The following is a 26977-nucleotide window of genomic DNA, read 5'->3' as shown; positions in this document are numbered from 1 at the left end:
GAACTAAGGAACTTGGGCAAAGGGGCTTGTGGACTAGAGTGATGGGCTCAAATGCAGGATGTCAGTCTTCAGCAAGCTGTAATGGTGGATAATATTCACTGAGTGCTTCCCACTCAGCCGGGTAGCCCGCTGAGGGCTCACATGCAGTAGCTCCTTTCACTGCCCCAACAGTTGTCAGACAGATGAAATGTGGGGCTGGAGCATAGCAGTGATGACGGGGTGGGAAACACAGTCATCCTCGCTGAAACCCGAACCATGGATGAAACGAGGCTGCTGCAGAAGCCCGCGGGGGGAGAAGAGGCACTGGGCAGACTTTGGGAGCAGTGAACACCGATGGTACAGGAGGAGGGAGAACCCAGTGCAGGGAAGAGAGGTCTGTCAATAGCCTAGACTGCTGGAATCGGATGGGAAGGAGAATGTGCGGGGCTCTGGGGACCTGTGAGAGGGCAGCTTGAACAGAGTAGCAAAGGTAGGAGAAGTAAAGGGGTAACCAGGAGGCAGAAGGAGCACACACGTGTTACTCTCAGAAGTGGGGTGAAAAATGAAAGAAAAAAATAATTCAAACTGCAGTTTGAAGAGAGAAGAGAGGAAAAATAGTAGGATGCTTACAGATGGAGGAAAAGGGATGAACAGCAAGGAAACACTAACAGTGCAGAGAGAAGAGCCTTTTCCTGGAAGTGGGTGGGAGCTGGGGTCACAAAACCAAAGGAGGGCAGTGTGCAAGGAGGAGAAGACCGTGAAGAAGGTGAAAACATCCTGAGGGGGACACTCTGGGAACCCAGAGCCCAATCCATCCCCTCCCACCCACCCGTCGCACTGCACGGAAAGTCTCATCTTACACACAAGGCCCGGCACCAGCAATGCGTCACCACCCACCTTCCAGTCCCTTCACACACCATGTTCTACCAGTTCCCTGTGGGACTGAGTCCAGCCACCCTCTTCCTTGTTTGTGCCAATGCATTCACTATCCACACCCCCTTCACAAAACCAGGAGCAGCAATCCCAACAGGAACCTGCCTCTCTCTACATATGGAAATCTACCCATCTTTTGAGGTCCAAAAAGCCTTTCTCAGTCTCTCCAGCATGATGAGCAATTGCTCGCTCTCTCTCATCACAACAATCATGTTCTCTTTGTATTTAAGTTATTTGTGTACTTGTCTTATCCTCCACCATTAGAATCCAAGCTTCTTGAGATACGGAATTACTTCTCTGCGTAAATCCCCTCAGCCTTTATAGCAGAGCCCTGTGGGCAGAGTCTGTAAAATGAATGCTGGAGACTTAGCTTCGGAGGCGCTGTTTAAATACAGCTCCCTATGCCCATCATGTGAAAGAGGAACGCAAATAGATAAAAATAAAATGTTTAATACTTTACAGTGGGAAGGTCTCAGGCAGGAAAAAACAAAATGAGCTTGGGACATCCCAGAGCTGGAAAGCAAGGAAGCACTCAAAAGCTACTGGGGTGTGTTAACAGGACACGGGAACCACCTTGAAGGAGTGCCCGTGGGCCAAACTTGAGCATCAAAATTTGATATTGAATATTTTCCACCCATTTCCAAAAAACTGACTTTATAATGGCAGCTTCTTCTATGAATCCAGGTTGGCTATAATCATGACAACAACTTTGGATGTAACTTCAGCCAAAAACTATCCTGGCTTCAAGATCTCCAAGTCCTCATTAATTTACTCATAATAATTTTGTAAGGCATTTCAGAAAGAGTGTACTTTACCTTGGGAAGAAGTGTATGGTTCTGTATAATGTCCATTATAATGCAGCTGGGGTGGGGGAGGCATCACATAGGGCTGGGGTTTAGGCTGAGAAATGGAAAATTGGAAACAGCATTAAAACACATTGCCTATATAATATGTGTACAGTAATTTTCTGCTGGTTTCTTTCTCTCCATTAAAAACTTCTAAAGCAGCCAAACGTATTATATATGAAAAATAAATATGAAGACCCTATAGCTCTTACCATATCTATCATTTTCAGTGTTTCATTTCAGTGTTTCATTTTCAGTGTATCATTTCAGTGTTTCATTTTCAGTGCCAGAATGGCAATGCTAAGCCCTATGCGCTGATATCAGACATCAGACAGCACAAGAAAACAAGCTGTATCCAAAAAGTTAAGAGCAAGAAGGAATAGACAAAAATTTCCTGAATTCTTATATAAACAATTGAACATAAGAAGCTTATATGTAGTATATTTAATCTTATTAGGCAAAATCATCTAGTATTTTAAATATCTACTGATTACTCTTGGCTAAGAGTCAAAAAAATTTTTTAACATCTTTATTGGAGTATAATTGCTTTACAGTGGTGTGTTAGTTTCTGCTTTATAACAAAGTGAATCAGTTATATATATACATATGTTCCCATATATCTTCCCTCTTGTGTCTCTCTCCCTCCCACCCTCCCTATCCCACCCCTCTAGGTGATCACAAAGCACAGAGCTGATCTCCCTGTGCCACGCGGCTGCTTCCCACTAGCTATCTATTTTACATTTGGTAGTGTATATATGTCCATGCCACTCTCTCACTTTGTCACAGCTTACACTTCCCCCTCCCCATATCCTCAAGTCCATTCTCTGGTAGGTCTGTGTCTTTATTCCTGTCTTACCCCTAGGTTCTTCATAACCTTTTTTGTTTTTCCTTAGATTCCATATATATGTGTTAGCATACGGTATCTGTTTTTCTTTCTGACTTACTTCACTCTGTATGACAGACTCTAGGTCCATCCACCTCACTACAAATAACTCAATTTCGTTTCTTTTTATGGCTGAGTAATATTCCATTGTATATATGTGCCACATCTTTATCCATTCATCCAATGATGGACACCTGGGTTGCTTCCATCTCCTGGCTATTGTAAATAGAGGTGCAATGAACATTGTGGTACATGACTCTTTGAATTATGGTTTTCTCAGGGTATATGCCCAGTAGTGGGATTGCTGGGTAGTATGATAGTTCTATTTGTAGTTTTTTAAGGAACCTCCATACTGTTCTCCATAGTGGCTCTAGCAATTTACATGCCCACCAGCAGTGCAAGAGTGTTCCCTTTTCTCCACACCCTCTCCAGCATTTATTGTTTCTAGATTCTTTGATGATGGCCATTCTGACTGGTGTGAGATGATATCTCATTGTAGTTTTGATTTGCATTTCTCTAATGATTAATGATGTTGAGCATTCTTTCATGTGTTTGTTGCCAATCTGTATATCTTCTTTGAGGAAATTTCTGTTTAGGTCTTCTGCCCATTTTTGGATTGGGTTGTTTGTTTTTTTGTTATTGAGCTGCATAAGCTGCTTGTAAATTTTGGAGATTAATCCTTTGTCAGTTGCTTCATTTGCAAATATTTTCCCCCATTCTGAGGGCTGTCTTTTGGTCTTGTTTATGGTTTCCTTTGCTGTGCAAAAGCTTTGAAGTTTCATTAAGTCACATTTGTTTATTTTTTTATTTTATTTCCATTTCTCTAGGAGGTGGGTCAAAAAGGATCTTGCTGTGATTTATGTCATAAAGTGTTCTGCCTATGTTTTCCTCTAAGAGTTTGATAGTTTCTGGCCTTACATTTAGGTCTTTAATCCATTTTGAGCTTATTTTTGTGTATGGTGTTAGGGAGTGTTCTAATCTCATACTTTTACATGTACCTGTCCAGTTTTCCCAGCACCACTTATTGAAGAGGCTGTCTTTTCTCCACTGTATATTCTTGCCTCCTTTATCAAAGATAAGGTGACCATATGTGTGTGGGTTTATCTCTGGGCTTTCTATCCTGTTCCATTGATCTATATTTCTGTTTTTGTGCCAGTACCATACTGTCTTGATTACTGTAGCTTTGTAGTATAGTCTGAAGTCAGGGAGCCTGATTCCTCTAACTCCATTTTTCATTCTCAAGATTGCTTTGGCTATTCGGGGTCTTTTGTGTTTCCATATAAATTGTGAAATTTTTTGTTCTAGTTCTGTGAAAAATGCCAGTGGTAATTTGATAGGGATTGCATTGAATCTGTAGATTGCTTTGGGTAGTAGAGTCATTTTCACAAAATTTTTAATATGAGGTTGGACCTAATATTTAAATATGTATAATATAATAAATATTATATATATTATATAAATATTAGGCTTAAGTTATGGAAAATCACCATTTCTTTGGTCAAATATCAGCACACTTTTGTGGTTCAAACTAAAAATTAACAGTGCTAAAAGCATATTTTATTAAGGAAGATGACATCACTAAAAGAAAAAGACCAACTGTAGTTTTCCTTCTTTCTTACCAGAGACATCCTCGAAGAAGACCTCCTCCTAATTGGGTTCACTATGACGGTCTGAGTTTGCCTGTAAAATAAGACATGTCTTTGAGAATATATATATATATATATATATATATATATATATATATATACACTCATATATACATAACCTTCCTAATTCTACCAAAATAAGTTAATAAGAAGATAAAACAATAAATCTTCTAAAGCAAAAGACAAACTAATCCAATCATAAATTAGAGAAAAGAAAGGAGATTTTCTGTCCTTACCTGGGGCCTCGGCCCTTTCCTGATGCCCAGATCCCTCTGACCACACTCCAGGGTTTGAGCCTCATGGGGCATCAGTCACCTGGACTACCAGAGGGATGGGCAGCAGTAACTTTCCCTGGTCCATTTGGGTGGAACGTCTGGAGTGACCAGAAGCAGAGGGGAAAACAGGCCATGCCAGAGGGCCGCAAACTCATCCCAAGGGAAGCAAGATTCAGTGCAAATGCATCTCTCCTGTAGGCCTGGCTCAGCACTGACCACCTCCATGAAGAGATAAGGTTATAACTTTGGAAACTTAAGAATCTATATTTCCTCTAAGGAACTAAGGTAGGGAAAGAGAAACAGTAGGAAAATTGGTTTGGTGGGCCTGTGATAAATCCATTCACTTTTCTTAGCAAGAAACTTCTCTCTGGTTTTAAGTGTACTTTTTAAAAAGGAATGAGAATATTCAGGAGTGCCGACTAATATTTATCAGATAATCTGAGATTTTAAGATATTCACAGCAAGCTCCATCTTTGAATGAACGTAGCTCACAAACAAACAGAAAAGTCCTTTGGTAATTCAATCTTTTTAACACAGAGGTAGACATTTTTTTATTGTTGTTCTTATGTGTGGTCAGTTACATTGCAAATAAGATCTAGGAACCTAAACACATAGGATTCTTGGCTGTGTTGATGATCTAATTTTGTCAAAGCACTTTTTGAAAAAACTTTGACCATTTGTTCCTAGCTCATGAGCATGTGACACATAATTACTAATTACAGAAATATTTTGTGGGCTTCCCTGGTGGTGCAGTGGTTGAGAGTCCGCCTGCCGATGCAGGGGACGTGGGTTCGTGCCCCGGTCCGGGAAGATCCCACATGCCGCGGAGCGGCTGGGCCCATGAGCCATGGCTGCTGAGCCTGCGCTCCACAACAGGAGAGGCCACAACAGTGAGAGGCCTGTGTACCACCAAAAAAAAAAAAAAAAAAAATTTTGTGACCCTTGGTTATAGTGTTCTAAGGACTAATTACTGGAAAATCCACAAAGTAAACACTAGCTCCATTTAATCAGTAAATTTACCATAATCTCAAGCCTCATGTCTCATAAATTAACATTATTCTTAGCACTCTAACAACTGATTTCCTATATTCAAACCCTAAATATTAGCTAACCTTTACAAGATTTTTGAGATTAAAAATATTTTACTGATTATTAGGAGCTTATCAAGTAGCTACAGTTGCTTTTAAGAGTTGACTTTTTTTGATTAAATGCTTTCTTTAATAATATCCTTTTATTATCGCTGGAAGGTATTAAGATTGTTGATGAAGAATAGATGTCTCAAAAAAAAAAAAAAAAAAAGACGTCTCTTTCCCAAAGATGTTCCCCATTCTGCCAGTAGTTATTACTTAACAATAATAAAATGGATGTTAATTCCATTAGACTGCAAAAATACCTGCATCAATTGGTAAAGCATTATATATTAGTAAAGGAGGAGGCCTCCTTAGTGGAACAAGTCAGGAGGGTGTGTCTGGGCCTTTTTTTCTTAAGCACTCCTTAACTGCACATTAATATATTCTTAAAATTCGTGTCCAGAATCTGAAGACACTGCATTTTGTAGCCTTGAAATTTTCTTTCCCTTTATTCTCCATTGTTTAGGCCAACTGGGTCCTTTGAAGTTTACATTTAGTCCAGAGACTCAGTAAACTGACCAAACTTTTAAAGTACTATAAATTCAAAATTCACAGATGGGGAGAAAGGTTGCTGATAGAAACCTCCAACACCATGTCCAGGATTGCCCAGCAGAAACGAGAATAAACTTAAGCGTGTTAAACCCCAAATCCAAGGGTGCACAGCTTAGCAGCACAGGTGGCAACTCCCACACTCGGGATCTATTTTGGCACCTTGCTGGTGGCACCCAGGACGGAGGCGGCACTGCCCCCCGGAGAGGCCACTTCTGCTGAACACCAACTAGTACGTCTTCCGCCTGCCAAACCGTGACGCAGGCAGCCACACCATCGGTTCTAATATTCTAACCTCCTCTTTCTTCCTGCCAACATTCTTATAAAGGCAGTTTGCTCTGAGATCAGCTGTCCTAAACTTAGTACACAGGAGAAAATGGTGTAACTGTTGGTTGTGTTTTGGGGCAGTTACTATGCTGATGGGTGCTGCTAACACTGAGGCAGTTGAAGAACTTAGAAAAAAAAAAAAGAAAACCACTGTAATGCGTGTACTGGAGACGACAAAATAAGAAACGGCTGCTAGCCCAAGTAAAACAAATGGTATTACTTACTGAAAACAGTGCTGAAGGCTATACCTGATTACCTCATGGGATCCTAACACCAACCCCATAAAGGAGGCCAGTTATCCTGATTTTACAGATGAGGAAACTGATCCTTAGATTAAGTAAATTGCTCCTGGCCATGTGGCAAATAAGCAGAACTGGCACTTGAACCAGGCAGGTCTGTCGGACTCCTGAGCACAGGCCCCTAACAGCTGACTATCTGTCTCACCCCCTCCCAACCTCAACAGATTCGTAGGCTCCATGGAGGCAGACGACACACCGTGGTACCACTGGTGCCTGGCACACAAGGAAGGTGCCAAATGTTTGCTGAATAAATGAATGAAATAGCGAGTGAGGACTGAAGTCGATGCTCATGGCTAAGCATTTCCAGTTGAGCTGTAAAGGCTGTGAATTGCTAAGAGTCGTCCGACTTTCGCTTTGTGAGCTTTCTTTCCTATATATTTCTAGCTAGTGCAGAGGAGTGCGCTTTGGATGAACAAAAAATATGTTGGATGGTGGAAATACCTAGGAAATGTTGATCTTAATGACCTTCCTTTAACGGGATAGGGGTCACTCTCTTCTGCCAAGCCTCTCGCAGTCTCTTCAAACCCTGCAGTAGGCCTCGAAGAAGTGGGGCAACCCCATCCCCTTCCAGGAGGGCCTCCCCAGTCCATCTCCTGATCACAGAAGTCTCCAGAACAGAGACCAGCTGCCGTATTCACCCATATTCAGTTTACACGTAAACTGCAGGGAACACAGACCAACCCTCTGACAAGGCTCAGCAAGCAGCCCACTGGTGACAGAAATCCAACTTCCCCCTCTAGAGAAAGTCTGTGGAAACTTCTACCACTTGGCTTTGCAGGTTGGGGGATACCAACCTCCCCTTCCCCCGCTCCCCCCAGAGAGGAGAGAGAAAAGCCTCCCATACCAAGACCCCTCTCAAGAGTCCTCTTCCCTTCCAGGCTCTTCTCATATAAATTCAGGAGGTCGATTATAGCATGACCAGTTCTGGGGCTTCATGTGGGGAAGAGTGCGAGAGAAGTCATTTCACCTAAGAGATTGACATTACCTCATTTAATTCCTATTCCAACCCTAAAGAAATGTTAAGTAAAAGCCCCATTATCCCCATTTTATGAATTAAAAAGCAAAGAGATTGTTGTTATCTAACATTTTTAAGGCTTGGGTGACATAAAAAAGATGATTGTTACCTAATGTACTTTGAAAGTGGAGAGAGAGAGCAAGACTGAAGATGGATCACGTCATTCTATAAATTCTAAAATAGAGTCATCTAGGTCAAGATTAGAGGACTCACATGAGGCCACCCCAAACACCATTAGACAATGTATCGGGACTGAGGAGCGGGGAAGGGGACACTTAGGAGCAAAGGCCTCCTTTCTACGCAAGCAGAGTCCATCTCCTGAGCCACTGGTCACCCCAGCCTGAACCTGATGTCCAGAATTCACTGCCCAGTTCCAGGCCTGCTGCGGTTTCGTTAAATGCCCATCTGGACCATGGGAACGAGTCTATCAATACTTCAGAATCATTATCACTTTAAATGTGACTAAGCACAGTCTGGATTGAGAGCCTTAAAAGAAATGACCATAAAAATTAAAGTTATCGGACTTCCCTGGTGCTGCAGTGGTTAAGAATCCGCCTGCCAATGCAGGGGACACGGGTTTGAGCCCTGGTCCAGGTTGATCCCACATGCTGCGGAGCAACTAAGCTCGTGAGCCCGCGTGCCATAACTACTGAAGCCTGCGTGCCTAGAGCCTGTGCTCTGCAACAAGTCACCACAATAAGAAACCATGCACCGCAACGAAGAGTAGCCCCCACTCTCCGCAACTAGAGAAAGCCCGTGCACAGCAACGAAGACCCAACGCAGCCAAAAAAAAAAAAAAAAAAAAAAGGCGGCTTCAGCAGTATTCCAGACGAGAACTATGGCAGCCAGCACTAAGTCATCAGCTGAAAGAATTGTACAAATGGTCAGATTTAGATATGTTTTGAAGGCAGAATTTGCAGAGCGTACTGACGAATTGGATGTGGGATGAAAGGGCAACAGGAATTAAGTAGTACTTCTAGGTTTGGGGCCTGAGTGACTATGGTGTGCCGCCATCTGTCGAAATGGGGGACAGTAGGAAGAAGCAGACTCGGGGGCAGGAAGAGGAGCACGTCAAGAGTTTGGTTTTAGGCATATCAAATTGGAGAAGCCTGTTAGGCACCCAAGTAGAGATGTCAGTAGGGTGTGCAAGTCAAGTGCTCAGGGGGAAGACAGGACTAGAAATGAAGTCGGGTGCACTTTAGTATATCAATGCTGCTTTGAAGCCTGGGTCAAGCCAAATCCCCTAGAGAACAAGTGTAGATGAGAAGAGGTCCGAGGATTAAACCAGCAAAGCCGACTGAGAAGAAATAGGCTTAGAAAGAGAAAAAGCAGGAGAGCGTGGGGTCCTGGCAGCCAAGGAAGAGCAGGGAGCAGGGGGGAAGGGATGAGCAGAGCTTCGGTGCTGCCCAGGAGTCAAGTGAAAGAACTTCCTGAAATGACCACTGGGTGAAAGTCACTGTCACTCCGACAAGCGGCATCAGTGCCGTGGCAGCTTAGGGGAAATGGAGTGGAAGGAAGGCGAGAGAGCAAGATTATACAGCTCTTTTGAAGAAATCAGCTGTAGAAGAGAAGAGAGGTACGGCACCGTGACTAGAGGGCATGTGGAACGAAGGAAAATTTTTAAGAGGTAAAATATTACAGCATGTTTGTATCCTGATGGGAATGATCCGGCAGAAGGGGGAAACCCATGTGGGCTAAGGAAAACGTACATTTAGGAACAAGGGGTATAAATTCTTCAAAAGGCTTGAAAAGCTGAATAACCTTTTTTTACTCAAAATGTTGATTAAAAAAAAAATTCCATTTTAGCTTTCATGAATTAGAATAATTCTAGTTACTAGCTGAAAGAAATCTTAGAGGCATATCTGTAGTTATTAGAGGTTGGTCCAAAGCTAAAACTGAGAAATAAAATTTTGACATCCAAAAGTAAAGAGATTATTATAAAAATGATATCTTTTCCTTTTTTAAATTTGCCTTTCTAGATGATATACTATAGTTTGAGATGAAAACTTCTAAGCTTATCACCTCCCACAGTTTCTGTGAGCAGGGTATACTTACAGGCTGCACTGATTCAATCTGTAAAACTTGTGTCGCGCAACACAGAGTCTCCACACGTATTTTGCTGTTTCCATGTCTTCCTAGCAAACAAAATATGCACAAAGTAAACAAAAGCACATCTACAACCTGATACAGAGCTTATCTGAGAACAAGACAGAACTGGGTGACATATTATTTCAAAGTCACTTTCCACACATTGGGATTCTCTCATTTTCTAAAATTGCACCCCTCATATGAATGCTGTAATTAGGACTCAGATTATGAAGACAAACAAAAAGCTGCTCAACGGTGTGATTCTTACATTAAACAGTTTCAAAATGACTTAGAAATTTTAAAATTATGAAAATGTCCACTTCTACTACTGACAATTAGATACTCAAAGACATTTTTAAATAAAACGTTTTTATTACTGACTAGATACTCAAAGACATTTTTAAACAAAATGACTCAGTGACTTATTGCTTTTGTCAAGAGAGTAAAAGTAACTGTGAAATTGTATTTCTAAAGAGCTGTTCACTTATCAGTGGAAGTTAAGATACCAGTGTTTACTCTCTCCCATACTTAATAGTCCCTTAAATTTAATTTAGAGATCATAATCAGATAGTATTTATCCAAAGACTCATTCATTCATTCAACAGTATTTACTGAGCAACTAATTTTTGCTAAGTACTACTATACAAAATGTTATAAAGTAGTATAAAATTTTATGTTTTATAAAACTATGAAATACTATATAATTTTAATCCTACCCCCCCCCAAACACACATACACACAGAAGTGTTAATTTCAGGAAAAACATTACATACAGATTCCTAATGTTTACTCACAGTCTGAAACTGGATGGTCTCCTCTTTATTTGACAGCTCTAATGCAAAAAAGGACTTATTGTGGGACATGTTAGCAATATCATGCCACCTAAAGAACAACAAACAGCAAATGGCAATGTGAGTGCTCAGGTTTTTTACTAAGAGAATATATGAGTTTTTCCTTTTTGAGCTTAATATGTAAGCTACTATCTGTTTATCATTTTAGAAAGAAAACAGTGGTTTTAATCAGCTCGCGTGCATTTTCTAATTGAAGTGACAACAGCTAGTGGCAAGAAGTAAAAGCATGTATACTAAAATGAAGGCAGAGTATTTAAAAATGTAAAATCTATTTATCCTCATTGGCTGCACTAATTTGATCAAATATCCCACTCTCAGCTGGTTGCCAATGCCTCCTTCACTCATTCAACAAACATTTTAAAGGATACCCACTATGATAACACCAGAAATTGTGTTAGGTCCTAGGATACTAAGATCAGTAAGGGACAGTGCTTCCCTCAAAGGGGCACAGATGGAGGGTAGGGCTGATAGAGAACACAGAAGCAGACAAATACTGTTAAGTTCTGCAGGTATACAGGGCAAAATAAGGCACAAAACTAGAGGAGAGCTGCTCTGAAAAGCTGGTGGTGCAGGGTGAAGATAAAGTTCCAATCCAAAGAGTGAACTATTCTGGGTGTGTTCACCAGGATTCAAACTCCGATTTGGAACTTTCTAACTCTATTTTACCATGTTCAGATTTTATATATTAATATTCCATTTTATTAAGTAACTGTATAATTTTATAAAAGGTAAAAATAGGTCTGGAAGAACAAAATCTATCCCTCTTTATCCTTCTCCATTATATTAGATTTATTTAAATTTAAAATAAAATTCATTTGTAGTAATTTGGTGCTTAACCGTTAAACCTAAAGATTATTAGCATCATATTAAAGAAGGCAATTTTAGAATTTCCTATCCAGTGAGATAAAGGAAGCCAGTGGGATGTCTCCCAATGTCAGGGCCCTGCCCTTCCGGTGCAGACCAGATCCATTTCTACCCCCTACCCTGCAGCTCAGCATGTCTGGAAGACGATGAGCAGCTTGGGGACATGAGAGCAATCGCCAAATGGGAGCCACCTGACCCAGTGCAGTACAGCCTGGGAGTGGGGATCTACTCCCCAAGCCGGGTACACGCTCTGTGGTCCTAATCACCATGGAGGATTCAGGGCCCAAAAGACAGTAAAGCAAAGGAAATGAAGGGTCAAAGGATACTGAAAAGGAAATTTAAATCACCTGAAATCTCATTGTTCAGAGCCAGCCACTGTTAGCACATTGCTATATATCCTTTCTGTCCTTCTTACTAGATACATTCCAAGATTTCCACAAATGGATAGTATCACTTTTTTATAATCAAGAAAAGAAAAATCAACATTATAAGAAGTAATTGAAATTTCTTTAGATGTTGGTATTTTAGGAATTTTGGTACAAACTAGAATCAGAGAAAGGCCTAGAGTTTCCACAAGAAATAGCCCTGGAAACCAGAGCTCAAATGAAAAATTCACACCAAGACAAAGAAGGACCTTCATATGGTAAGAAAAGGGTCACACATTCTTAAGCATTTCATAAGCAGGCCATCGTTACAAGCACTATTTTCTACAATTTGGTTTGAAGAAAGTATCTTATAAAAAGAACCATTGCAGTCAGGTGCTGTTTTATTCTAGGGAGGGCATATTTCCATGTTCTAGTGAGGCCTTGGGAGAGATTTACTTGTGAGTGATATAACTAGCACAGGTACTAAAAAATATCACCAACAGGAGCCACAGAAAGTGCACAGAAAGATGTAAGAAAAATACCTAAATATCACAGGAGGCCTTCCATTCTTATGTTTCACAAAGATACCTTCGAGACACGCTCCGATGGATATGTCGCTGCCTTGGCTATCCTAAGAGGAGAAAGCGGAAAAGGAAACTCGGGCAGCAGATGCATAAGAACCACAATGACCACACCTACTTCCCTACGCTTGTGTCCCAGATAGGAAATGTTCAGAAGACCTATGCTGAAGGCAAAAAGTCTGCAAGGTATAAATGTACCTACCATCTTGTAAATACATATGAAAACAGAGTTGGGCTCCTTAAGGAACTCTATTTCAAGAGCACTTCCAAGAACAAAGCACAAAACAGGAATGTGTTTTACTACAAAATTTTGGTCACAAGGACCTCAGCTTTTACGTTTCTTTGGCCTTTGCACAGCAGGGCAACCCTGGGCTTCCCCGCTCTTCTGGCAGAATTACTAAGATGCCTTTGGCAAGCCCAGTCTTTGTGCCACGCTTACCTTGGCAGGGTAGCTCTCTTCTCCATAGCCGTCCATCCTCTCTATCTCCTGCATGTATAGCATTTCAGCATCAGGAGCTGTCAGCCCTCTGCAACCCACAAGAAGTTAGTCAGATTGTTCACAAAACTAAAAAAATTTTTTACGAAAAGCTTTTGTAAAAAAACTACATATCAATTTGTCATAAAACAGTAGAAACATTTCAAGTTTCTAAGCATCTGTGATTAGTTATATCAATGCATCAGTATTTACTGAAAACCGACTGCATGCAAAAGCACTGTGCTGAATGCTGAGGGTTAGTTATGTAAGATCCTACCCCTTGTACTTTAGGCAGGTAAGGGGAAAGGCAGGAAATAAAACCACCACCTAAAAAAATCTTCAGTGAAAGCTAGAATTCTTTCTAAACCACCAAAGTATCAGGCACTACTAAGCACTGTGTGCTAAATTGCAAACGGTAAGTGCTGCAAGTAAGGGTTAGAAGATGGAAATCCTTCTTAGCTCCGGTGACAGAATTACAAGAATGGGTGTGTAGGTAGGAAGGCACTCAACTGCATGGACATGTGCCTCTCCAGCCTCATCTTCTGCTGCTCTCCCACACCCACAAGGCACCCCACACTGCGACCATCCCAAATGCAGCATTTCTTTGAATATACCACATTCCCTCATGCCTCCGGGCCTTTGTACATGCTAATCCCGCTTCCTGGTATACCTATCACCCACTTGTGTACCCGGTCAATCCCTAATACCCTTCAAGACTCAGCCTACATGTCACTCCTTCTTTGTCACCTTCTGTGACTGCCCTGAGTCTAACTCAGATGCCCTTGTTCTGGGTAGAACCACCACATTCTGTGCACACCTCTCCCCCGTACCCATTATCAGTATTACTATTACTATTACCATGGGCTGTCCTGCCTATCCCTTAAGATGCCAAAGCAGGGAATACATTCTTTGATGGCAGATCATCGTTCTATTTATCTTTGTGCCACAGCATTGAGCACTCTGCCTCATACGGAATAACAGCACTAAACTATCTTTTCAGGAGATGCACAAATGAATGAGTGAAAATAACAAAAGATAGAGTGATGTGTGCCTGAGGGGTTAATTATGCTGAAAAAAAAAAAGGTTCATTTGGACAGCAGAAGGTAAAGCTGGAATGGCAGGATTTAACCAACTTGTGGGAAGCCTTTAATCCCAGGGGTAATGAACTTAGGCTGGGGGAAAGCAAGAAGAGATTCATGAACATTTGAGGAGAAGAGGGGAGACAAGTCAAAAGTGATATTTTAGAAAGATTAATCTTTTGTGAGTGACTGTATGGATTTGAGTGGGGACAGATTAAAGGCAAAAGGTTATTTTTAATGGGAGGGGGTGAAGAATAGGTTATACTTAGACAGACCTGGGTTCAGATCCCACCTCTACCACATGTAACTTTGGGCAAGTTATTTAGTCTTTGTGAGCTTGATTTTCCCAATCTGTAAGGAGATAGTAACATTTACCTTAAAGAATGGTTATAAGAATTTAATGATATATAAAGTACTTGGAACTGCATGGTATTTGGTTTAGAATAAAACCTAGCATTCTCTAGGACAGGGTTTTTGGACAACACATACAGATTCACTCTCAAAGAAAGTCACTTTCTGCCCAGAAGCAGGGGTCAGGGCAATAAGCACCACAGCTCTCAGCAGAGCTCCCCCAGAAGACAGAAACACAGCTTCCAAAGGTGTAAGGTGGGGGACTAGGGGGGCGGACACAAAAGAAAACATCACATCTGCCACATCACAAAAGAAAACATGTCTCCCTAATCTTGCATTAACCTACACAGGACCGAGTCACCACCAAAACCTTTAAGACATGGGATGAAGAACTGTCATCCTTCAGTGACTGCAGCTTTCCACCTCCTCAGTTTCATCAATGATAAAAAATGAATAATAAATGAGTTAATACGGGTAAGTGCTCATAAGAACACTTGGCACGCTGTGAGAGCTCTGCAAAGGTTGGCTCCTGGTAACTAGCAGTAGTAGCAGCAGCAGTAGTAAAGTTCCAAATTTAATGGTGTCGATGCATGGTTCAAATTCAAACAGGCATTAGCTCTAACCTATTTCCACTTCTCAGCGTTACCTGTATTTCTGATGCAGTAAGGCCACTTTTTGGGTTGCTTCTTCCAATACTTTTTCATCTTGTAACCACTCCTGGAAAAAACATACTGCAGTAAGTATGTAAACAAATCAACCAAATTTCTTAGAAGGAACGTTACTGACTCTTGCCACCAGCAGGCAAAACTAGGGCTAGTGTTAATGTGTGCGAGCTTTGCTTAAGGACATAATCATGATCTTTCTAAGGAATTACGTGGCTTCTGCTCAGGAGCCAAAACACTTGCCCTGCCTTCTCAATTCATCCCAGAGAAAGTTTCAGATGAGTTATTTCAGTTTGGTAACATCATCAGCCAGTTCCAAGCCCAGCACATAACACCTTGTGCATTCCCTGGCTGGTTGTGTAGACACTCGGAAGAGCGTACCACCTCCCGTACTTGTTCCAACACACAGTTTCCCTGTCAGTTCCATCAGTAGTGACTTTAAACTGTAGAAGGCAGTGTCTTTTTGTCATCTACTCTTTAATTTGCTGATGAGAAACCAAATCCATTTCAACATAACTCTGTCAGGTTTTGAGCCTTCAGTTAAAAGCAAAACCTCTATGTGGTTCCACAGAAGTTGGAAATCTGTCCCTCTCTTTAGACTCACAGCCAAACACAAAATGAATTTCTCTGGCTGCAGTCCAATGACCACAGACCCTTCTGTTTCTGTGGGTTTACAAGGACCAGAAGACAACAGGCAAAGCATTTACACTTGAGCTGTTTATAAGAGGAAATTGATTTTTTAAACTCTATTCCTGCCTAGTAAGTCTACTATATGGACTTCATTTCAGGGAATATTAAGGGTATGGAAATAAATTGTTTTTAAAAAGGCCCAATGTCAAAAGAATTCTTACCACAGGAAGCAAGGCAAATTTCTGAAGAAAGTCCTGGGATTCATACTGATCAAAGTCACCAAAATCAGCTATATAAAATGACAAATATTCACATGTCAGTTATGCTTAACTGGAAGCAAAACATGCAGAACTAAATTCAATATGCAGTATAAAGATGGTGTGCTTATGATTTAGAAGTCAAATTTGCCTTATAGCTTATAAAGTGTATACTTTAAAAATACCTTTTTAAAAACATTAATTAGGTAGACTCATGTGTCTTGACTTGGAAAAAATGCCTTTTAATAAAGTGAAAAAAAGCCAAGTTACAGACTATATATAAACCATCTCTTTTTTTGTCATTAAAAAACAAACAAAACCTACTTTGTAATCCTGTATGCTTACTTATGCACAGAAAAATGTCAGGAAGAAACCAAACCATTCATGGTAGTGATTATCTCTAGGGAAAGGAACTAGATCATCTGAATATGTTACAGCAAGATGTATTTGTTTAGAAATTTTTAATTGTTCAAAACATTGATAGTTCAGCAAAAAGCTTAGGAAAAACTAACTCTTAAAGCCAAAGACGACACTTAGGAAGCTTCAAAGTACCTTGAACAGGAATGTGGCTCCATGTGTATCAGGCATTTATTTGTCTAGAAATGACATATGTCTCCATGCCTGCTAATATCTGATGGAACTTTATTAATGATGCTTCTGATTAAATTTCAATTCCCAAGAGTAAATGCCAGTTATCATTTGAAATAATGCCCCATCAGAAGTCTTTCCAAAGTATATTACATACATGTAAATACATATAGATTAGACATGTGAAAAATGACAGTTAATTCAAAAATACTTGTGAAATGCAGAACTATCTATTATGATTGATGATATTCTATAACCTAGGACAACTGAGAAACCAAACAAATGACGTACGCTTAGAGTATAAGCGAACGTAACCTCATCAACCACATTGATCTTTCTTCTGAAAATATTAGCTAGCAGCAGATCAAGTTCCTGAACTAAAGGAATACACAGCTTATTAAATGCTATACATGTGTGTGCATATGTGTGTATTTCCTCTCTATTTTTGGTCTGTGCGCTCTGTTGACGTAACATGCTTAACCTTCCAGAAGTCTCGTATTTCACTGAAGTAATCCAAACTCATTTTTTTCCCCACAAGGAAGCCCCTTAGATAACAGAATATTCCACTAATATAAAAAACTGCTTTATAGTAGTTATTTTCTATAAAGTCAGTTACTTTAAGAATCCCTTGCTGTTTCTGTTTAACATACATTTTAATCTGATAGATCTATTATATGATCAAGTGCCATTATTTACCTTGAACAGCCAAGCCTGCTAGCTGAATTGCTTGTTCTAATGTACAAGGAATGTTTCCTTCCAAGATATCCTTCTTCAGCTGCAGATAATACTGATACCTATAAAAAAAAGGTCAATTTTTAAAAGTCAATATCAGTATTACCTCCACTTGAGACACAATGCATTTTATCATAATTTGGTAGAGGAGCATAAACTAGCCAAAACCTTAAGCTCAGACGATTTCGAAGAACGACAGGAGCATCCTTGACCATATCTATACCGACACACACACACACACACACACACACACACACACACACACACACACACACAATATAATCAATTTATTGAGTCACTTATCCTTAATTGTAATTATTTGAAAGCTACAAGCTACAACCATCGAGAAGACAGCTGGTCATCTGTCTTATACCCTGTAAAAGTCTCTAAGTTTTGTCCTTTTTCATTGGAGACATAGAGAATCAATGGCCAATTTTTACTTTAGAAACTGACTCGTAACTTGGTGATGTAAGACTTTCCTAGCCCTGGAGAGTAAAGCCAGAAAAAAAATGGTTCCGGACATTTCAGACCAGCCTTATATTAAAATATTCTTTGATGGAATACCAAAAAGAATAGTTTCTAAAATGCTTTCCTAATATTCTTGGGATGTGGGTTTACTTCTGTTTATGTTGTCAATATATAGGGTATTAGTTACCAGCACAAGCTTTAGTCAAGCAGACCTAGGTTAAATTCCAGATCTCTGATTTAGCATTTTGCATGAACTTGGGCAGGTCATAATCTGTGGGTTTAAGTTATCTCTAGTAAAATGAGGGCACTGTCACCCCTTCACAAGGCTGAACATGTCAAGGAATATATGTAAAGCTCTCGGCATAATACTAGAACATAGCTGGTACTTAATAAACAACTGATACTATTATCAGCAATCATCTACTTCCAGCCAGCCAGCGGTATTCCATCTGTATCACTTCTCCATTTCCATAAGCTCTATAGTGAAGATTTATTCTGCCTTCCTCTTATTTTTTCACTTAGGTAATTACTAGGGCCTACTATGCATCAAGCATTGTTCTAGATGCTGGGGATACGGTGTTGAACGAAGATCCAGCAACTCTCTGCCAATACGGTCTACAGAACCATCTTGAATCCAGAATCTCTTCCAGGTTTGACATCTGTGAAGTTCAACCCAGTTACAGTTCACATTTGAATTCCCCTGAGAGCCCACCCTTTTAATCATTTCGTATGTCCTTACATCATCCTATTTTAGCTACCTTTGAGGTTTCCATTCTTTGTTACCAAAAAGCTTGACCAGAACACCATCCTTTTAAACAAGGATTTAGATCCCACTTATCCCCTTCCACCTGCTAGTAGAACCCACAGACTTCCCTCAATCAGCAAATAGAATGCTGGTAGCTCTGAGATCTTGTCAAAGAAGAAACCTTGAAACATTCTCCCAGGCAGCTCCTTTCAAACACCTAAAGAAGTCTATCTATTGAATATGCTGTCCACATATTCCACTCTAAATATTCTTGGTTCTTTCCTTAAATCAAATCACTGGAAAGCAGGTCCACCCTCTAGACTAATGCCTAGATTATGGCATATACATTCCTAACTGGTCTCCTGCCTATAGTCTTGTCACCTATAATCTACCTTCCATGATGGGTGCTTTGTAAAATGCACATTTCATCATTCCCGTCCATTAAAATTCAAAAATGTCTGCCCCTGTTGATCTATGACTTTATGACTAGGACATTCCTTTTTTCAAGTCTCCGTTCTCCCCTCGAAGTAATGTCTGAAATTTCCTGAAAACATCAGTTGCTTTTACTATCCCCCGACTTTGCACAAGCTACTCCCTCTAACTAGAAAATTCCTTGTAAAGTCAAGTGAAAAGTCAACTTCTTTACACCCTGTTCATGTTCCCCACATCCCACCCCTAGGAATCCAGTGCTTTAATTAAAGCATGTATTATCATAATATACTGTAATTGTTCATTTACATAGACTGTCAGTTCTACCAGATTGTGAGCAACTCCTCCAGAGTAAGAGTAAAGTATATCCATTTATATATTCATCTCCCACAGTAACCAATATAATTCTCACATACCATATTATATCTTCAATAAATGTTTAAATAAATGAGTCAAAGTGGTCAGTTGCTATTTATTCCTCCTGGCTTCTACTTCTCTCTTCAATATTTTTGTCTCAGATTTGTTTTATAGCCAGTTCATGCTTATCCCTACAACCTGATTCTAGCTCCTTTGGCTATCCACCTTCTTCCAAAAATTAACTCTGAACTCAGTACTTAAAAAGAATATTCCACAAACACAGGGCAGTACCAGGTTCTTACTATCTGCAAGGCATTGTGTTAGATATTATGCGAAAGGCAAAGTTAAAGAAAACATGGGTTTAAAATCTAAGGAAAAGACACGTACAAACATAACTGTAGTGAAAGGCTGTGACAACTGCCATCGTAAGTACAAGCAAATTCTAGAATAGTCTGGAGGAGGCAAGACTCATTCCACCCTGAGGGACCACAGAAGCTTTATGGAGGAGGTGCCTTTTGAACTAAAATCAGATGAACAGGATTCCAGTACATATTTATGAAAGAAAGGTCTTGGACACAAAGGTGAAAAGGCATGCAGCATGTTCAGCACACTAGAAGTAGTCCAGCTTGGCTCGAAAGTAATGTTAAATGGGGTTAAAAAGATAAGGTAATGGTGGATTTTGAAGAATGTGAAAGGCAGGCTCAAGAATCCATATTTGGTATAAACAACAAGGTCCTACCGTACAGCACAGAAAACTATATTCAGTATCCTATGATACACCACAACGGAAAAGAATATTAAAAAAACAATGTGTATATATACACATATATGTATATATAACTGAATCACTTTGCTGTACAGCAGTAATTAACACAACATTGTAAATCAACTGTACTTCAATTAAAAAAAAAGAATCCAAATTTGATCCCTTGTTTTTTCTTTTGTTATTGCCAAGAAAAAAAAGAACATTTAGTTCCTCTATCCCACTCCTTAATACATTCTACCCTTGCTGCCTTTGTCCCTTTTAAGTGCACTTATTGGCCAAACTTTTCTGATCTCAAACACCTCCGCCACCTCCCCTTTGCCCCACACCTATGTACAGAATACTATGGCTACTGGTGTCAGAATTAGAAGGACCCTTCTACACATTTCCTTGAGGAGTAAACGCAGATTTTGTGACAATTTTTTTTAAATCTCCTCTCTCATTTCATTGTTACAAAGGTCAGAAAAAACTCAACAAAAACATTAAAGGTGACATCACTACAAGAAGAGTTCACAGCCAGGGTAAAAACATCATTTTCCTTTGAGTCATTCCTTCATACCCAGTGAACCCATAACTCATGCAACATGCAGTAAAGCACTGTGACACACCACATACCAGCACCTCCACGTAATACTGAGGCTAAAAATGCAGGGGCGAGAGGGCAAAGTTTAGCCTTATCTCCTGACTCCAACCTTAATTTCACCGGATTTCCTAGAAACAAACAGCACATTATTTCTTACCTGGTAATCTCCTGCTGCAGCTGTGAAACTGAAGGCACATAAAACACCACTCCAAAATAGACGGTAGGTTCCAATGCATATTTATCCAGCTGCTTCTTTAGAGGTTTTTCCAAATCTACCCACCGGCGCTGGTTTTGCTTGTTGTAGTACCAGAGGCTGAAGTAAGTGATCTGGAAAGAGGGAGAATCACTGAAGGAAGCAGAAATGTACAAAAGGATTTAATTGCTCTAATCCATGACCTGGGACCAAGTGACCATCTCCTATTGCTTCTCTTCTCAGAAAGGGACCACAGCAAAAGCCGAAGGGGGGAAAAAAAAAGGAGGCAAGACCTATCTCTATCTAGATACTCATTCAGGAAATAGAGGCGAAAAGTCGGTTACGCTTGCAGACTGTTTCTTGAACCCTGCATAGAAAAATGTCTAGACATCAGAATGCAGCAGGTGCTACAGGATTTTACATTAAGTTCAACAAAAAAACGTAAAATGTTTAGTTTTTAAATTATCAAAATACTACATTACCGTAATTAATATTTTATAATAAGCATAACTGGGGTTTGACCTAGTTGAACTCTGACTAGTGTTAATCCAACTTGTCACTACGCTCAAATTTGGCATCTATGAATAAATTATTTCATGTAAATACCAAAAATTCTAGTAATAAAGATGTAATTGCAACTTTTCTTTGCCCCCTGCAACGTTCGCTAGATACAAATTTAAGCAACTGTAATGCTGTGGAGGTAAATACACACACACACACACACACACACACACACACACACACACACACCATGAGAAAAGCTATATACCTAAAGCAGTAAAATAACTTAAGTGTCTTACTCGGAGGTTTAAGAAAAATGCCCAGATATGAGCATTCAAATCTTAGTTGCTGTGTAATAAACTGTTCTAGTAAATCAATCCTAACCCTGGGCCTTGTCCATCTGAAAAAGTGCTAATGCACTTAAGGGTTGAAATGACAGCCTCAGGCCACTGCTAATATTTACCTCAAAAATCCATTTACAGATCAAGGCAATGGAAAAATCACTGCTTTGTTCTAGATTCCTAGAGTAACACTGTCAAATAGAACTTCCTACGATGATGGGACTGCTCTGTATCTGCACTCTCCAGTATAACGCACATGTGGCTACTGGGGACTTGAAATGTGGCTAGTGCAGCTGAGGCACCAAATCCCCAATGTTACTTAATTTTAACTGACTTAAATAACCGCAAACATCTAGTGGCCATTATACTGGATAATATAGCTTTAGAGCAACAATAAAACAAGAACTAACACTCAGGCCATTTCTTTAACCTGTAATCCTCAAAAAAATAAGTTTTTAATTTACAGAGAAAAAGTGACCTCAATATTCAAACATGTCCTCAGGGGGCTTCCCTGGTGGTGCAGTGGTTGAGAGTCCGCCTGCCGATGCAGGGGACACAGGTTCGTGCCCCGGTCTGGGAAGATCCCACATGCCGCGGAGCGGCTGGACCTGTGAGCCACGGCCGCTGGGCCTGCACGTCTGGAGCCTGTGCTCCGCAACGGGAGAGGCCACAACAGTGAGAGGCCCGTGTACCGCAAAAAACAAAACAAAACAAAACATGTCCTCAATATTAATAATTTCATCTTACAAGTTTTTACAAAGAAAGAACCATACCTTTAAAATGAGTCTATTAATCAAAGAAACTCAACAAGAGTGAGGAATGTATCCATTTTCCCTTTATACACAAACAGCTAGAATAGTGCAGGAATTCAGTAAATTTTGAATGAAAGAATGAATGTTCTCCGCTTCTCAGTTGCCACCCAAGTCAGCACATACGAATGGAATATTTTGGACATCTACTATGTTGGATCAGGTTCTGTTCCAAGAACTACAACAATATCATAGATTAAATCACCCCCATTACCTTATCAAATAGATACTTGTTGTGTGTGTTAAACTCTAAAACCAGTGTTTCTCCAAGTGCTGTCCTTGGACCACCTCTACCAGAATTACCTGGAGAGCAGTGAGCCCTACAGAGCTATTAAACTCTCAAGTAATTCTCGTACCCTTTAAAGTTTGAAAATCACTGCACTACAGCACACCGCCCCCCTCCAGTGTTATGTAGGAGATAGTCATATGAACAACCTATCCTTGAAAAGCTGTGTGGAAATCATTATTTCTGAAAATCCAAACACACTGTAATACAGCACAAAGTCTGAGTCCTACTGTTGTTATTTTCTGAAGTTATGATTATGTTTATAAAATAAATTATATGTTACCTGTAGGAAAAGAATAGTATAACATTTTTGGAAAACAGGTACTATTCCTATTCCTTCTTTCTTCTGAACTGCAACTTACAGAAAAGAAAAATCTGGTAACAGAAAGAAGATGTTGCTAAAAGTCCAAAGTCCTGGGTTTAATTTCCAATACTTGCTCACTGTGAAGTGGAAAAGTCAATCAGTACAATTCGGTTTTCTCAAGTGTAAAATAAGGTAATACCTCCCTCATAACTCCATCATGAGACCTAAATGTGAAACACATATGAATGCATTTTGCCACTAGAAAACCACTATATTTATAAAAGATTATTTAGTTTCACCCACTCTGCTAAACACCAACAAAATCGATTAAAGACCCTGACAAAAAAAAACTTTTCTAATTACATTTATTTGGATTGATTACAACACAATACATTTCTGTTCATTGTATTTATGTTTTGTGTTCTATTTTAGAACTAGGCTGCATGTACCATGTTTGGTCTATAAAACATACCACTGCTATGCACTTAATTCAATAAATATTTATTTTTTGCCATAAACACAGAAGACTGGATATTCTTTAGAATCTAAAACTGTTTTGGTCATAACGGTATATCACTTTTAATCAAAATCAAAAGGTCTTAAAAATACTCTTTGTAAACATTACTCTTCCCTTTAAATCTAGTTGGGCCTGAATCCTCCAAACACAAAAATTTAAATAGAATTATAAAACTATAGGTTTATTACATAATTTGTGGCTGCACCTTTTGTGAACCGATCACGATATACAAAAATATCTGAATAATCTGCTGGCATTCTAAAAATAAGCACATTCTAGAAGAAATAAACTCTTAAAAATCTGCTAAGTTTATTTATTATAGCAATGCATTTATTATGCCACATATGGATAGAAAATCAAGAAGTATATTTGTAAAATTGCATCACAATTAGCTTTTTTATTTACAAATTATATACCTTATAAAGGAGTATCAAGAACTTTGTGCAAACAGCTGAATATAGATTTGGCAAATTATTTATTGATTAGCTATTTTAGTCATAGGAAAGTCTAAGATTTTAGACATTTGAACACTAACCCACTTTATGTTGTAGTAAAGTATTTGCTTTGGTACCTGTCCCTGTGTTCAAGTTCTCTCTTAAGTGGTAGTTCAGGCTAGCCAAAATAAAGTTTATATCTTGTAAATACTTTCAAGGAGGTATCATATTTCTAAAATTGCTCCAAGAAATGTTTATATACATATGAGTAACTAAAATCTAATAATATTATAACCCTTGGACTCAATGCTTTCTTAGAATTTCTACACATACATACTGAAATAACAACATCTGATTCCAGAGATTTTATAATATAATATGGTTTGTTTCTAAGATGAGTACGTAGAGTTTGAGCAATAAAATGTTGTGATTAAATTTCCTCAGGCATAGAATTTTCTGTATAAGTCCACTTCGGGGTACTTGTCTTGGATGACAACCTTGAGAAGCTGGATAATTAATTCTCTCCCCCCACAAAAAAAGTTAAACCTATCCATAAAGAAAACAAAGGGGGAGAGGGAATCAAAGACACGTAGAGAACATTTCCTTCCTCATTCTATAGGCCAGCATTATCCTGATACCAAAGCCAGACAAAAGACACCACCATAAAAGAAATCTATAAACCAATATCGCTTATAACAATAGGTGCAAAAATCCTCAACAAAATACTAGCAAACTGAATCCAACAGCATACTGAAAAGATTATACATCATGACCAAGTGGGACTCAACCCAGGAGTACAACATAAAACAATCAATCAATGTGACATATTATTGACATGAAGGGAAAAAAACAACCATCTCAATTGACACAGAAAAAGCATTTGACAAAACCCAACACTCTTTCATGATCAAAATACTCAAAACAAGGAATACAAGAGAACTTCTTGAAAGCATTTATGAAAATCCCCAGCTAACATCACACTGAATGGTAAAAGATTGAAAGCTTTTCCCCTAAGATCAGGAACAAGGCAAGTATGCCCATATTCAACACCACTAGTCAACAGTGTACTGGAAGTTCTAGCCAAAGCAATTAGGTAAGAAAACGAAATAAAAGCGTCCAAACTGGAAAAGTAAGAAGTAAAACCATCTCCATGCACAGATGACATGATCCTATATATTTTTTAAAATCCCAAAAGAGCCCTTACCAAAAAAACAAACAACAACAACAAAACTACTAGAGCCAATAAACTCAGCAAAGTTGCAAGGTTCAAGATCAACATGCAGAAATCAGTATGGATTCCATATACCAGCAACGGAAAATTCAAAAAGGAAATTAAGAAAACAATTCCATTTATAATAGCATCCAAGAGAATAAAATACCTAGAAATAAATTTAACCAAGGAGGTGAAAAGATGTGTATACTGAACAATACAAAACATTGCTGAAAGAAATTAAATGGAAAGATATTCTGTGTTCACAGATTGGAACACTTAATATTGTTAAGATGGCAACACTACCCAAAGTGACCTACAGATTAAAATGCAATCCGTATCAAACTTCCAAGAGCCTTTTTCGCAGAAATGGAAAAGCCAATCCTCAGATTCATGTGAACTGCAAGGGGACCCAAATTGGCAAAACAATATCAAAAAAGAACAAAGTTGGGAGACTCACACTTTCTAATTTTAAAACTTACTACTAAGCTACCATAATCAAAACAGTGAGATACCAGTATAAGGAGAGACGTTTAGATCAGTGACATAGAACTGAGTCCAGAAATAAATCCATGTATCTATGGTCAACTGATTTTCAACAAGAGTACCAAGACTATTCAACGGAGAAAAAAACAGTCTCTTCAACAAATGGTTCTGGGACAGTTAAAGATCTGCAATCAAAAGAATGAAGCTAGACCCTGACCTCACACCATATACAAAAATTAACTCAAGCTGGATCAATGACCTAAATGTAAGGACTAAACCATAAAACTCTTGAGAAGAAAACATAGAAGTAAACTTTCATGACCCTGAATTTGGAAACAGATTCTTAGATATGATGCCAAAAGTATGAGAAACAAAGGGAAAAACATATTTGACTTCATCAAAATTTAAAACTGTGTGCATCAAAGAACCAAATCAAGAAAGCAAAAAGACAACCTACAGAATGGGAGAAAATATTTCCAAATCATATATTTGATGAGGGTCTAGAATCTAGAATATATAAAGAACTCACACAACAACAAAAAGACAAACAACTCATTTTTAAAAACAGGCAAAGGACTTCGATATTTCTCCAAAGAACACAAACAAATGGCCAAGAAACACATGAAAAAATGCTCAATCACCAGTAGTGAAAACCAACCCAGAACCACAATGAGATACCATTCCACACCCATTAGGATGGCTATAACTTAAAACAGAAAATAAGTGTTGCTGAGGAAGTGGAGAAATTGGAACCCTTGTATATTGCTGGTAAGAATGTAAAGTGGTTCAGCTGCTATGGAAAACAATTTAGCAGCTCCTCAAAAAATTAAACATATAATTACCATGTGACACAGCAATTCCACTCCTATATATTTTCCTGAAAGAACTAAAAACAGGCACTCAAACAAATACATGTAAACACATGTTTATAGCAGGACTGTCTGCAGTAGCCAAAAGGTGGAAACAAGCCAAATGTCCATCAGTAGATGAAAAGATAATTATGGAATATACATACAGTGGACCATTATTCAATCATTTTTTAAAACAGTAGACACATGTTACAACATGGATGGACTTCAGAAACATTACGCTAAGTGAAAGAAGACAGTCACAAAAGGTCACATGTTGTATAACTCCATTTAAAGGA

At 39.1% G+C, this 26977-nt stretch overlaps 1 protein-coding gene across 3 annotated transcripts in view; it reads right to left on the bottom strand.

Moving 5' to 3' along the window:
- The window catches only part of PTPN21 (protein tyrosine phosphatase non-receptor type 21), a 71873-nt gene that overhangs the window by 21321 nt on the left and 23575 nt on the right, over positions 1 to 26977 (bottom strand). For all 3 annotated transcript variants that reach the window (XR_013827215.1, XM_079913956.1, XM_079913957.1), the window contains exons 3-12: positions 20907 to 21076; positions 17369 to 17466; positions 16049 to 16116; positions 15182 to 15252; positions 13070 to 13157; positions 12592 to 12680; positions 10764 to 10851; positions 9937 to 10016; positions 4260 to 4320; positions 1728 to 1812 (exon numbers count right to left, since the gene is read on the bottom strand). Coding sequence is in view for 2 of the 3 variants with exons in the window: in XM_079913956.1 (XP_079770082.1) it covers positions 1728 to 1812; positions 4260 to 4320; positions 9937 to 10016; positions 10764 to 10851; positions 12592 to 12680; positions 13070 to 13157; positions 15182 to 15252; positions 16049 to 16116; positions 17369 to 17466; positions 20907 to 21076 (898 nt within the window). In the remaining variant the exon portion in view is untranslated. The remainder of the gene's footprint in view (positions 1 to 1727; positions 1813 to 4259; positions 4321 to 9936; positions 10017 to 10763; positions 10852 to 12591; positions 12681 to 13069; positions 13158 to 15181; positions 15253 to 16048; positions 16117 to 17368; positions 17467 to 20906; positions 21077 to 26977) is intronic.

The sequence above is a fragment of the Stenella coeruleoalba genome (genome assembly GCF_951394435.1).
Source record: "Stenella coeruleoalba genome assembly, chromosome: 2".
NCBI classification, from domain to species: Eukaryota; Metazoa; Chordata; class Mammalia; order Artiodactyla; family Delphinidae; genus Stenella; species Stenella coeruleoalba.
The sequence above is the reverse complement of the archived record's forward strand: the minus strand, read 5'-3'. Positions and strand labels throughout refer to the sequence as shown.